The 14,268-nt window shown below is 50.1% G+C and overlaps 1 protein-coding gene across 1 annotated transcript in view; it reads right to left on the reverse strand.

The window, feature by feature from the left end:
* Window positions 1–14,268, reverse strand: part of DSCAML1 (DS cell adhesion molecule like 1) — a 104,720-nt gene that overhangs the window by 25,063 nt on the left and 65,389 nt on the right. Inside the window, exons 14-16 of the mRNA XM_033207186.1 lie at window positions 13,944–14,184; window positions 10,417–10,563; window positions 7,730–7,885 (exon numbers count right to left, since the gene is read on the reverse strand). Of these exons, the coding sequence (XP_033063077.1) occupies window positions 7,730–7,885; window positions 10,417–10,563; window positions 13,944–14,184 (544 nt within the window). The remainder of the gene's footprint in view (window positions 1–7,729; window positions 7,886–10,416; window positions 10,564–13,943; window positions 14,185–14,268) is intronic.

The raw sequence follows: 14,268 nt of genomic DNA on the forward strand, positions 1-14,268 counted from the left end.
GTCAATCACTTGGGGCTAAATAAAATAACTAGACACAGCATCATCATCCTTCTGGGGACCTGATTCCAGAACCTGGGAATTGTCCTTGACTCCACCTGTCCTCCCTGCTACGCAGCCCTGTGTGTCACTTCTGCTGGATGTCTCTGCAGCTGTGGGGTAAAGGAGTCCATGGATGGCCACTGGGGTAAGTACACTCATTGGAGTGTTCAAATCTCCATGCTTGCACATGTTTTTTCATATCAATTATTGAAAGAGGTGTATCAAAATCTTCCACTGTGGTTGTGAATTTGTCTCTTTCTCCTTGTAATTCATCAGCTTTTGCGTTTATATATTTTGAGGTTATATTATTCAGTACATTCAAATTTAGAATTGCTTTATTTGCCTAGTAAATTGAGTCTTTTATCAGAACAAAGTATTCCTCTTTATCTCTACTAATTCTTTTTGCCTTAAAGTATAGTATGTCTGACACTAATATTCCAGCTTTCTATTAGACAGTTTGCATGATATATCTTATTTTTTCCATTCATGTTGAACCTTTCTATACCCTTATGTTTTTTTTTTAAATTTTTTTTTTATTATACTTTAAGTTCTAGGGTACATGTGCATAACATGTAGGTTTGTTACATATGTATACTTGTACCATGTTGGTGTGCTGCACCCATCAACTCGTCAGCACCCATCAATTCATCATTTATATCAGGTATAACTCCCAATGCAATCTCTCCCCCCTCCCCTCTCCCCATGATAGGCCGCGGCGTGTGATGTTCCCCTTCCTGAGTCCAAGTGATCTCATTGTTCAGTTCCCACCTATGAGTGAGAACATGCGGTGTTTGGTTTTCTGTTCTTGTGATAGTTTGCTAAGAATGATGGTTTCCAGCTGCATCCATGTCCCTACAAAGGACACAAACTCATCCTTTTTTATGGCTGCATAGTATTCCATGGTGTATATGTGCCACATTTTCTTAATCCAGTCTGTCACAGATGGACATTTGGGTTGATTCCAAGTCTTTGCTATTGTGAATAGTGCCGCAATAAACATACGTGTGCATGTGTCTTTATAACAGCATGATTTATAATCCTTTGGGTATATACCCAGTAGTGGGATGGCTGGTATACCCTTATGTTTTATACATCTCCTGTAAACAGCACATATTTGGGCATTGGTTTTCACCTACCATCCTGACTGACAGTCTTTATCTTTTAGTTGGAGGATTTAGTTAATTTATCTTTAATGCAATTACTGTTATATTTGGGTTTAAATATACTATCTTACTAAATACTTTCTATTTGTCTCATCTATCCTATCTTCATTTTTTCTTTTTCTTTTCTTTTGTGGCTTCTTTTAATTAAGTCAAATGAAAAATATTCTATTTTCCTCCCTCTGTTAGCTTGACTATTACACAGTCTTTCACTACTTTTAGTGGTTCTACAATAGATTACAACATGAATTTTTAGTTTACCAAAGTCTAATATCAATGGGCACTTTTCTTCTTAGACAATGCAATGACCTTAGAGCTTCCATTTACCCTGTCCCAACCTTGCCATTGTTGTGTATTTTATTTCACTTTATTTTTATTTTTTTGATACAGACTCTCACTCTGTTGCCCAGGCTGAAGTGTAGTGATGTGGTCTCGGCTCATTCACTACAACCTCTGCCTCCCAGGTTCCAGCGATTCTCCTGCCTCAGCCTCCTAAGTAACTGGGACTATGAGTGCCCACCATGATGCCAGGTTACTTTTTGTATTTTTAGTAGAGACAGGGTTTCACCATGTTGGCCAGGCTGGTCTCGAACTCTTGACCTCAAGTGATCCACCCACCTCGGCCTCCCAAAATGCTGGGATTTCAGGCATGAGCCACCATGTCCAACCCCATTGTTGTTTATTTTAATTCTATATTACACATCATCATCATCATTGCTGTTTTATGCTGCCAATATTAATTTAGCTTTACCCATACATTCACCATTTAATTGCTCTGCCTTTACTTGCTGCATCACTGAGCTTCCTTCTACGATCATTTTCCTTCTAGTTAAAGAATATCGGCCGGGCGCGGTGGCTCAAGCCTGTAATCCCAGCACTGTGGGAGGCCGAGGTGGGTGGATCACGAGGTCAGGAGATCGAGACCATCCTGGCTAACATGGTGAAACCCCGTCTCTACTAAAAAAAAAAAAAACAAAAACTAGCTGGGCGAGGTGGCGGGCGCCTGTAGTCCCAGCTACTGGGGAGGCTGAGGCAGGAGAATGGCGTAAACCCGGGAGGCGGAGCTTGCAGTGAGCTGAGATCCGGCCACTGCACTCCAGCCTGGGCGACAGAGCCAGACTCCGTCTCAAAAAAAAAAAAAAAAGGAATATCCTCTGATATTTCTCTAGGGCAGGTATGTTGGTGGTACATTCTCTGAGTTTTTATTTGTCTGAAAATGTCTTTATTTCATCTTCATCATGAAGAATAGTTTTCTTAGGTATAATATCATAGGTTGGTAACTATTTCCCTTATGTATTTTATATATATACAAACAAATCATTGTCTTTTTTTCTGGTTTCCATTGTCTCTGATAAGTTAGCCAAAATGTTATTGCTCATTCTTTGGAGTAATCAGTTTTTTCTCCTCTGGTTGCTTTTAAGATCTGTTTTCTTTATCAGCTTTCATATGATATGCTTAGGTGTGGATTTATTTTATTTATTTATTTACTTTTTGAGATGGAGTCTCCCTCTGTCACCCAGGCTGGAGTGTAGTGGCACAATCTCGGATCACTGCAACCTCTGCCTCCCGGGTTCAAGCAATTCTCTGCCTCAGCCTCCCGACTAGCTAGGATTACAGGCACCTGCCACCACACCCAACTAATTTTTTGTATTTTTAGTAGAGACAGGGTTTCACCATCTTGGCCAGGCTGGTCTTGACCTCCTGACCTCGTGATTCACCCGCCTCAGCCTCCCCAAGTGCGGATTTCTTTAATGTGTGACAATAGAGTTAGTAGAGCTTCTTGAATTTGTGGCTTAATATCTTTCATCAGTTTTGAAACATTTTCAGACATTTTATCTTCCACTTCATTCTCTGTCTCTTCTTCTTTGGGATTTCTTCTTACTGCATCCTCTGTGTCCTTGATACTTGGAATGTGGTCTGTGGATAATTACCAGCATCACGTGGGAGCATATTAGAAATTCCAAATCTGAGGTTCCACCTGAGACCTGCCAAATCAGGATCTGAATTTTAACATGATCCCCAAGTGATCTGTATACACACTGAAGTTCAATGTTTCTTACCTGCTGTTTAATTTTCCATCTATTTGTCTTTCTGTGCTACATCTGGATATTTTCTTCTGCCTGTATTCCAATTCACAAGTTACATCTTCAACTATGTTTAATGTGTTATTAAACTCATCAACTGAGTTAATTTCAAGTATTAGGGTCTTTTCCCCTAGATTTTCCATTTGATAGTTTCCAATTCTCTGAAGTTTTCAATCTTGTCAAACATAATTATCTTAAAGTCCATGTTTGATAAGACCCAAGTTTGAAACCTTTGTGGGTCTGTTGCTCTTATCTTTTTTTCCCTGCTGGCTTTTGTTCATGTTTTTTTTTTTTTTGTTCATGTTTTTGTTCCTGTCCATTATTTTTTACTGTATGCCAGACACAGCATTTGCAAAATAGTTTGTAGAAATAATTTGTGGCATCTGCTGATGTTATCTTCCTAAAGAGAGGATTCATGTTTGCTCCTGATAGGCCACCTGCAATCTGGGCACTAGCATTCTGGGGTAACTTCAATTCAATTTCCAGTATTGGGATGATTTGAAGGTGAACTGTCTGCTTTTGGTCCACTTTTATCCTTAGAGTGCCACCCTTCATGGTCTCAACTCTAAGTGAGGGGGATTCACCAGACAGACCCCCACATCCTGGCAGGCCTTGACTTCCAGTTCATGTCTTTCTAGTGCTGTTCAGCTTCTTGGCCACTGCCTCCAGATTCAGCAAATGTCCCTTAGGGAAGGAGCTGCTCCAAATGTCAGGCTCACCTCTGGGGCCTCTGTTTTCCCCTGGATCCCGGCCTAATGATTCTTCACTCTCCTGCTAGCTTTCTGATGCCTTCAACAGGTGTTCTGAAAAGTATTTTGTCCATATTTCCTAGCTGTCCTCAGCAAGAAGAAGAGTGAGTTTAAGTCACCCAATCCACCCTTGCTGGAGGTAGAACTCCTCTGATATGTTTCTCTAAACTTGTCACTGCCGTTCATCCTCAGTGCTGCTGCCCTAATACATAATTTCCTCGTCTCTACCTCGACAGGTTCTAACCGGTCTCTCTGACACTAGTCCTTATTACTCACCCTTTGCCTGCCATCAACAAGAATTACCTTCCTAAAACGTGGGTCTAGTCATGCCTAAGTTAAAGGTCTTGAAAGTGGTCTAAAATCCAAGTCAACCTTGCACTTGGAGGTCATATTGCTAGGTTTGGTATTCACAGAGGGAGGCTGAGGAGTCAGCACTGGAGCTCATTAACTGGGTCCAGCCAAGCCAGCCTGAAATCATGCTCGGACTAAGAGATCTGGACTCAGTAAATAAACCTGAATTTATGTTTGCATTTTGTTCTTTTTTTTTTTTTTTTTTTTTTTTTGAGGCGGAGTCTCGCTCTGTCGCCCAGACTGGAGTGCAGTGGCCGGATCTCAGCTCACTGCAAGCTCCGCCTCCCGGGTTTACGCCATTCTCCTGCCTCAGCCTCCCCAGTAGCTGGGACTACAGGCACCCGCCACCTCGCCCGGCTAGTTTTTGTATTTTTTTAGTAGAGACGGGGTTTCACCGTGTTAACCAGGATGGTCTCGATCTCCTGACCTCGTGATCCGCCCGTCTCGGCCTCCCAAAGTGCTGGGATTACAGGCTTGAGCCACCGCGCCCGGCCGCATTTTGTTCTTTTAAATTTCTTTTGCTTTTTTCTAAATTTGCTGATATTGTTTTTCCTTTAGAAAAATTAAAAATCCTGAGGGTGGGGTCATGGTGTCTTCAGATGAGGATATTTGCACAAGCTCCCATACCAGGGCTGGAATTGGACCACAGACCTGTCTGCTTTCCATGCCAACTGAGCAATAACTGTAATAACTTCCACCTATGAACGGGAGAGCCTGGTGGAGGTGGGGTGGCTGTGGAGGACAGGCAGAGTTGACTGCTACCCTCTGCCGTTCCTTCCTGGTCCTTGCAAATAGAACCTCACTTTTGCTTACGTACCTATGTTCCTCCACACTTCAGAGACAGCTGTCTCTACTACCTACACTAGAGGGTGTGTTGTGCTTGGGGTAAACTGGCCATGATAATTCAATTTGCTGTTTGGTGACTGGCTTAGCAAGAGGCATGTGGCCCCACTCTGGCCAATGGGAAATGAGGATAAGTCTGTTGAGGGGGTTTCTGGGAAAGTTACTTTGACTCCCAAGAGAGGCATGCCCACAGGAAGAGACTCCCTCTTCTTAGTCTGAACTCTGTCTTGTCTGGTGTGATCCCTAGGGCTGCAGCCATCTTGAAATCCTAGCAGGGGCGGCTGATATTCAGAGGATGGCAGAACAGAAGGCTGGGAACCACTGACTTAACCAACCCTGGAGCTGTCCTACTCAGGACTTCTTGCTATGTGTGATAATAAATGTGCTCATGGCTGAAATCTGTTTTCGCTGGCTTTCACAACAAACAGCTTCCTAACAGACACAAGTAGTTTGATGGAAAGGATAAAGTATGTGGAGACAAGAAAGCCTGGATTTGTTCCCTGTTAGTTGAGTGGCATTTGGAAAGTAGCTTTCACTCTGGAGGCCTCAGTTTTCTCCCCTATAACATGGAAATAATGCCTCCCTCCTGGGGCTCTTGGGCAGGTTAAGTCATATTATGACTGCTGTTCTGGATGAGACCTCATCCGACACTGGGTTCTTTGTGGCCTGGGCTTCCCCTTGGAGGCTCTGATGCTGCTTCCTTTCTTTTCTTTCTTTCTTTCTTTTTTTGAGATGGAATCTTGCTCTGTCACCCAGGCTGGAGTGCAGTGCTATGAAGTCGGCTCACTGCAACTTCCGCCTCCCAGGTTCAAGTGATTCTCGTGTCTCAGCCTCCCGAGTAGCTGGGATTACAGGTGCCCACCACCACACTCGGCTAATTTTTGTATTTTTAGTAAAGACAGAGTTTCCCCATGTTATCCAGGCTGGTCTCGAACTTCTGACCTCAGGTGATCCACCCCCCTCGGCTTCCCAAAGTGCTGGGATTACAGGTGTGAGCCACTGCATCTGGCCTGAAGCAATCATTTCCTTGCCAGCACCTTGGTAGCCATAAAGCAACTGCTATTTGCTAGTACTTGACATTTTAGATGTAGTACTAGTACGTGATGAGGTACCACTCTCCCCATTTTATCATGAGGAAACTGGGGTTCAGGAAGGCTAAGTGACTTCCCCATGAATGCCAGGCTGGGGGCATGTACTTCTGCTGTATTTACGAACGCCTTTTCCGTGCTACAGTGCTGCCTCCCGAAGGTGAGGGGCAGTGCTTCTTTGGGCCCGGGCTCCTGCTGTGTATAACCATGTGTGGCTCTGGGCAGAGGGCTAAAGGCTCCTTGCAGGGAAGGGTGATGCTCCTAGACCTCTGCGTTCCTTATAGGGCCTTGCCTTGATCAGTTAAACAGGTAGAGGTGCTTATGGCGTAGGCCTTGCATCAGACTAGGGGGCAAGAAGAAGCCTGGGGGCCCCAGGGGCTCATTTCTGGAAGCCAAAAGGTGTCTGAGTGTGGCCCTGAGGCCTCAGATGGGACCAGGCTCTAGATGCCATCTCAGCTCAGTCTCCACACTGGAGCAGGTGGCTTTGCCCAGAGCTGTCCCAGGAGGCCTTGATGGGAGGATTAATGACAGGAAAAGTAGGGCAGGCAAGTTGGTAAATATTGAATTGCTCACAGCATAAGGGGAGATGGGGCCTGCTGTAGGGGGAGAGGGAGGGAGAGCCAGGAGATTAAGCTGAGCTGGGAGCTGGTCCAGTCACCAGGCACTGGGCAACAATGGCAGCTTCTCCACCACCACTCCCAGCCTGAGTCACTCCTTTCAACACATTAAACCCTTCCAGTGCCTTCAGCCAAATTGTTTGGGTAGGACCTAGGCTCTGGGTCTCCATATCCCTTGCAAAATCTGAGGGCGAGTGGGGAGGAAGCCATCATGCCAAGGATGTCTTCTGCTTCTGTGCCTGCTGTGTGCCAGTCACTTGTCACACCTCTTCTAGTAACAGGGCACCCGGCTCAGAGCACTCACCTATGAAACAACTAAGTGATAGAGCTGGGACTGGGAGGGGAAGAAAGTGGCAGGGCTGGAGGCAGGAGCCCAGAGCCCACCTCTGTGGGGTGACCACGAAGTCCATAACCCGGGATGTGCTGAGCGACGCTCCTGCTCCCCCTCAGCCCCAACATCTGTATCCAGAGGAAAGCAGGCTGAACCTGTCAGGGGAGCAGATGCCACAGACAGAATGCCCTTGGGGTGGGGGAGAGGGTTTCTCTGGCCTCTGATTCAATGCTTCAGAGAGCAGGTGTGTGTGGGGAGGCGGGGGGAGGTGCAGGGAGGTTCACGTTGCTTATCTGCTTGTGCATGAATCCTAGAGCATTTCTCCAGAGTCCTCAAGGCCACCCTCCAATGGCTCAAAGGGCAGGAGAAAGGACAGTATCCTGCTCTCACCCTGCCTCCTGGGGTGGGGTTAGGGGTGAGCAGTGGGCAGCAGGACCAGCCTGTCCCGAGGAGAGGCCTGGACTCACCGTCCTCCTTGGTCTGGATGTAGAGCACGCTGCTGCGCACGCCGTCCCCAGCCTGGGTGTAGGCCAGCACCTGGACGCTGTAGTTGGTGAACTTCTCCATGCCCCGCAGCTCCACCCGCTCCCGCGTGGTGGTGATATTCTGCATCTCGCCCCACTCTGCCAGAGACCAGCAAACTCTGAGGGCCCAGCTCCATCAGGCTGTGGCCCCTGCTTCTACCCCTGCTGCCTGGGCTCTGCTCACACCTACTGCACAGGCTCAGCTCTCAACTCCATGGAGGTGAGGACTAGAGGGTTTTTCACCTTGAGGTACCCAGGAGCAGATGTGGGCCACTGCCCCTAGGCCACGTCTCTCTAAGGGCCCAGTGAGGGCGAGCGGCAGATGCTGGCCTGGACCCGGCCTCAGTTGACTTTGCACCAATTTCACCTTGACATGCTCTTTAAAACACCTCTCTCTCTCCATCTCTCCAAGCAACACTTCTCCCTTCCACTACCCAACTCCCTTCCCATGGGAGAGCCTGGAGTGGCTTGGACCTGGATAGAGGAGGTCCCGTCCAGGAGGCACAGCTCAGCAGCCACTCCTCCTGCTGCCCAGCCCGCCTTGGGCCGCCAGACCTCCCTGGGTAGTTATCGACCTGAGGATGACGTGTGACAGGCTAAAGCTGCCTCTCTTGCCTCTGACTACTCCTGGGCCAGCACCGTGGACTCCCAGTTCGGTTAAGGGGCTGAGTGACCCATCTGCCTTCTCCCCACCGTTGAAGACACCCAGCCATTCCCTGCACAGAAAGCCTGGGTGAGGCTGGTGGAGCCCATAGCCTCAGCCACGAAGAGCTGGGACACTCCTGAGGCTTAGGGAGGACCCAGCGTCCCGGCCCTGCAAGGACCTTCTCACAGACGCTAAGGAGGAGCTTAGGGAGACGGTCCCACGAGGGCCAGAGTTGTAAGAGGAGGAAAAGGGACAGACTCTGGAGCCTCCCACTAGGACTGCTGGGCTTTCAGAAAGACAGGTCCAGTAACAGGCCGAGGACCAGCCTTGTAGACATGAGTTCCTGGAGATCCCCCTCCCAGCACCTCGTGGATGGTCCAGGGCAGGCAAAAGGCCAAGGAAGAGGGCCTGGCCAGGGAAAGCAGTGCTGCCAGGATCCAGAGGATGAGAAGGCTGTGCCCAGCGTGAGAAGACTCCAGGTCAGTGCAGGAGGACCCCCAGAGGCCGGAGCAGCAGGGCCTTCCTCTCCTGGAGTCAAAAACCAGGCTGGCCTGTCCAGGACTGGAGCCAGAGAAAGGGCAGGAAGAGGGCAGCGTGGTCAAGTGTCCAGCTGGTCTTTGGGGATTACCGAGGCCAATACATTCCTTAGGGGCTACGCTGGAGAAGCCCACAGGCTTGGAAAAGAGGAAGCGAGTTCTGAAAAACAGGGAACCACCCTTTACCTGGTTCCACATGAATATGAATGTAATGAGGTCACATTGTGAGCAGCGTGGCCTGGCACTGCACAGCAAAAGAATTGGGGAGACCTTCAGGGAACTCTACCTGAGCTGGAGCCCTCTGCTTTTTGTGGGAGAGAGTGGAAGTGGTGGTGGGGAAAGATGCTTCCTACGACAGAGTGTCTGGGCAGAGCAGAATCTAGATGGGAGAGGGGACCATAGTAGCGCTGGACAAATGACTGTGAGCTGGATTCCAAGGTCCTCCAGGAAAGAAGAGAGGGCCCAGGGGGCTGGGAGGCAGAAGCCAGAATGGGGGCAAACTCATTTTAGTCCTTTGTGGTCTATTGAGATGACAAAGGCCTTCAGTGGAATGTTTCCATAATTTGGGACGCTGGTCCTCTGACCTGTGTGAGCTACAAGCCTCCAGGTCGCATGAAGGTCTGTGTACACCAGTGGCGGGAGCTTGGTGTGTCTGTAGGATGCTACTCAAACCTGTTTGCACATTCCAGGGCGAGGAAGACATTCAGAAGTTTGGGCCATCTTACTGGTTTCTCTCCATTTGCCATTCCTACCCCCTAGCTCCACTGTGTGCACCTCTCTGCCCTTCTCTGGGTCCTGGGTGGCTTGTTTGCACAGAAAACACGCCTTGCTGCATGCTTGGCTCCAGCTGGGTTTGGCCAAGGGAGGCTCTCCCTGGGTTCTGGTAGCCCTGCTTCCTCCCTTTCCCCCTTGGCCTTAGGTGCTGACGGCTTTCTGCTGATGCTCACCCCAGGTGCCCACCTCCCTTCTCAGTCCCTTCATTAAACTCTTTGATCGCCCCATTTGAATGTACCGACTATTCCCCGCTGGTATCTGACTCACACAGCCATAAAGGCCTAATATCAACACGTGAAACTACAAAAGCTGATCTGCCCCTTTCATGCCCCCAATACTTCCCCAAACACACACTGTTGTCTGGGAGTACCTGGGCGTCTCCTTCCCACCCCGCACCAGAGATGCCACCCTGTGTACCACCACCCCCCTTGCCCCTGCCTCTGACCTCAGTTGAACACGGAGGTGTGCAAGTGAATCCCGAGCCCCTTCCTCACTATCCCCTGGCCCCTATAGCCATTATCGTCCCCTTGTGGCCTCCCCGTGTGGAGAAGAGGGGGCTGCACTTCCCCTTGTCATGCCGTGGGAGGGTGCTTAGCTCTAACTACACCTGGGAGCAGACCCCACTGACCCTGCGCCTCTCCCCTGAGGCCCAGCCATCATCCCAGCAGACTCACCCCCATCCACGTAGAGGGACCAGAAGATGACCCGATAGCCTTTGAGGACACCATTGAGGGTGCTGCGCGGGGGCTCCGACCAGGAGATGACGGCCACGTCAGAAGTGATGGACAGGGCCCGGACGTTCTCAGGGGGCTGGCTGGGCACTGCAGGGGGTGGGGGGAGAACCAAGGGTCCAGTCAGTCGTGGGTGTGAGTGACAGTACAGCAATTATGTCCCAGGCTGGATTCCATGGTCCAACCAGAGGAGCATCCAGTTAGACAAGTGGAGGGACCTCCTGACTCGAGGGCCCTGATAGTGAGAGTTGGGGCAGGGAGGCCAGGAAGTGAACCGAGTTTCCTTTCCTGGAGATTGGGGCAGACAGAAATCTTTACAGACTTGGTTCCTTGTTCTCCGGGTAGCACATTCCTGGTTGTGGTTAAATCCTGGGGAAGAAGGTGATGAACTCTAGGCATGAGCCCCTAGGAATTCCCCAGCGGGCCACTACAGCCCAGGGAAATCCCGCTGTGATGAACGTGACAGACCTGGAAGGCCACCAAGCCAGACCTGGAGGTGTCTGCAATGCACCATCTCATCTGATGGCTGCCCGCCCCTCTGTGTCATCTGACCAGGGCTGTGGGCCAAGGCCTGGTTCTAGGGGCTCCTGTGTCCTTGTTCCAAGCTGAAGGGAAGGCAAAGAAGGGAAAAGGACTTCAGCTAACCCTGGTGCAGGAGAGGAGCTTCCACCGGGACCTCGGGACCTCTGGGACCATTAAACCTTCGCTCATGCCCTTGTACTCGAACACACTAAAAGGCCTGGATGATGGGAAAACACTCTCTGAGACCAGCTTAGGTGTTTCTCCTGCCGGTCACGCTGTCCCTCTGAGAGCCACCTTTGAGTCTAAGCTGAGGCTCACCCTGGGGCACTGTGCAGCCTGCCCCTCCTGAGACGACAGGCCTCCGAAACCCTATCCCCCGAGATCCACATCAGCTCGGGGGAACTCTGGTGGTACTTCCTGCTGGCATCCGAGGGCTAGGGACAAAGCGCAAGACAGAGTCTGCTTTGCTCCGAGTGGGAGAAAGGAGGCACAGACTGGCTGGAAGGTAATTAGATCCCATTGCCCCACAAGAGGCAACTCTAATTTTTATGAGCATTTAAATGATAATACATCATCCTAACGATCCTCTTTGAGAATGATTATTGTTTCATATTACTTAGGTGTAAAAATATAAGCACCATGTAATTAGGGACCCAATGTAATAAACTAATACAGATCGTCCGTTCGAACAAAATGAAGGTAATATAATTATGGAAAAGACACTATTGCTAAAGCAGGGGCCCTTGACTACCCCAGGAGGAGTGCTAATATTGCCAGGAAACGATCAGGATCTGACAGGCTAACGAGGGCCTTAATTAAGTATGAAAAACTGCTGAGCAAATGCTGCTGGAAACTTTCTTCTCCCCTCTCCCCCTTTGTTTTGAAAATGACTCCATAGCCCATGCTGATCTCTCCCTGTTGGAAATTCCAGGGGCCCCCATGAGGCAAGGGAGGTGGTGTTTGGACAGAGGCCAGAGGTGGGCCTGGCGGTGCATGGGAGCTTAGCGTTAGGTGGGGCAGCCTGGCCCCGGCTTGGGACAGCTGTTCCCTGGACACACCTTCCTAAAGTCTCCTGCATCTGCCTCGCTTGTTCCTGCATCCAGCCTTGCTCCCAAGCAAAAGGGAGGCACAGGTGAAGCAGGAAGGGTATAGGATTCAGAGATTTTGATCCAGACTCTGTTATTTTCCAGATAGATGGCTCTGGATGAGTTAATCTCCTTGAGCCTTGGCCTGCCTGCACAGATAATGGTGCGACTCTTGGTGCTATGATTCCCAAAGGTACTCCCTGGACAAGCAGCATTACCTGCGAACTTATTCGACATAATGCGTCCTTTTTTTTTTTTTAAGAGATGGGGTCTTACTATATTACCCAGGCTGGACCCCCAGCTTAGAAATAAACATTCTTGGCCCCCACCTCAGACCTGTTGAAGCAGAAGCTCTGGGGGGTGGAGCCCAGCAACCTGCATTTCCCAGACCTCCAGGAGGTTCTGCTTTGTGCTCAGGGCTGAGAACCACGTGTTAGGCCACTGCTCAAATGAACGCTCCTGGCACTAAGAGGAGACAAGCTGATCTTCCTCAACCCAGCCAGGCCCAAGGCCAGCCTCTCAGGGTGGGAGGGATGGAGAGGGATAGCGAGGGCCATGGGCTGAGGGCTTGGTTGCGGTGCGGCTCTCCTCCCTCCCCCTGAACTTCTCTGCCATGTGCCTCTTGCCTTCTTTCAGTTCTCCCTTCTTCTCAGGTGCTCAGTACTCTGGGGCTATTGAAGTCGGCCCCATCTGAAAGCCCAGCTTTTGCCCCAGAATCATGAAATGAGAATCTCTGAGGTTGAAGCCTGGCATCAGTATTTTGAAAGTTCCCCAGATAATGCCAACTGGTGGCCACGTTGGGAACCATTGGTACAAGCGTATCTACTCTCAGGTGTTTCTGACCTCATGTGTCCCCCATCCCCTGGGTGCTGCGTTTTCACAGAGGGCAAGGTAGCGGGAGGACATTGCTTCCTCTAAAGGAGTGACTCTCTAGTGGTGAAATGCTTGGTCTCCTGATGGGAATGGGGAAGTGGCATTCTGCCCTCTGGACTATTGGTTTTGCTCTGTTGGGGTGGGGTGGGCAGGCTCTGACTCAGCGGGGCTTTAGTCTCAGACCCTAGTTTTGGGTTGAGGCATCAAGAAGGAAGATTGGAAGAATGTTCTGCTTCTTCTTTATTCTGCTCTTTAGGGGACAGAGGTCAGCCTGGCCCCTTCTCTGGGAGCATCAAGGGCCATGTCCTTTTTCTCAACCTGGTGTAGGCTCAGGTACCAGCTGGCATCTTCTCTGTGCTTGGAGAGTGGGCATGTTCCTGCTGCCTCCTAACCCTCTCCACCTGGAGAGACAGGGCCCTTTGATGTACTAATCAGAGTGTGGGGTTCTCTCCAGTCATCGAAGAATGAAGACTTAAAAAGCTGGGCTCTAAATCCTCTGCTGCATACACGTTAGGATTTCTTAACTCCTCAGCTTCATCTCGGGTAGATGGTGGACAGGTTCCAGGCTAGAACACAAAGGCAATTTGGCTCCTGCCCTTTTTCCAGGAAGTTGTAAAAGAGGAGAAATAGGACCCAGGTGTAGAGGGAAGAGAGAGGGGTTAGGGTGCCAGGAAGAAGGAGGAAGGCCGAGGGGAAGCGTGAATGGGGAGACAGGTGGGCAGGCAAATTCTCAGGCCAACAGGTCGACAGAGACCGAATGAGTAGAGCGTCAGTCAAAAGGAAGGAGAGGCCCAATATGCTGAATGGGCCATGCATCCCTCAAGGAGCCAGTGGACGAGAGGAAATGGCTGGGATGCAGGGAGCCTGTGTGGAACACAGGACCAAGATGGGGCCCAAGGGCAAATGGAGGGACCCACAAGCCCTCTCTGGCAGCCCTGGCTCTGCCCATGGCGGGGATCTGTGCCCACTCCCCTCTGCTTGGGCCCTTACCGTCCTCCAGAGTGGTGGCATTGATCTCGCTGGATGAGGGCCCCGTGCCAGCCCGATTGAAGGCCTGGACCACCACCCCATACTGGGCGAACTTCTTGAGGTTGTCCAGGGTGTAGACCTCGCTGTCCCCCGTGGCCTTCATCTCCACGATGCTGTACTGCCCGTTGCTGCCGGGGCTATTCTCTCTGTAGCCGATCTGGTAGCCCCGGATGACACCGTTCTGCAGCTCCTTCTTGGGTGCCTGTGAGCATGGGAAAGGGGTGGGGACAAAGAAATGGGACACTCTAAGATGATGCTCTTAAAACCAAAGTCAGATCATGTCACT

The sequence above is a fragment of the Trachypithecus francoisi genome, unplaced genomic scaffold, assembly GCF_009764315.1.
Source record: "Trachypithecus francoisi isolate TF-2019V2 unplaced genomic scaffold, Tfra_2.0 Lachesis_group8, whole genome shotgun sequence".
Lineage (NCBI taxonomy): Eukaryota > Metazoa > Chordata > Mammalia > Primates > Cercopithecidae > Trachypithecus > Trachypithecus francoisi.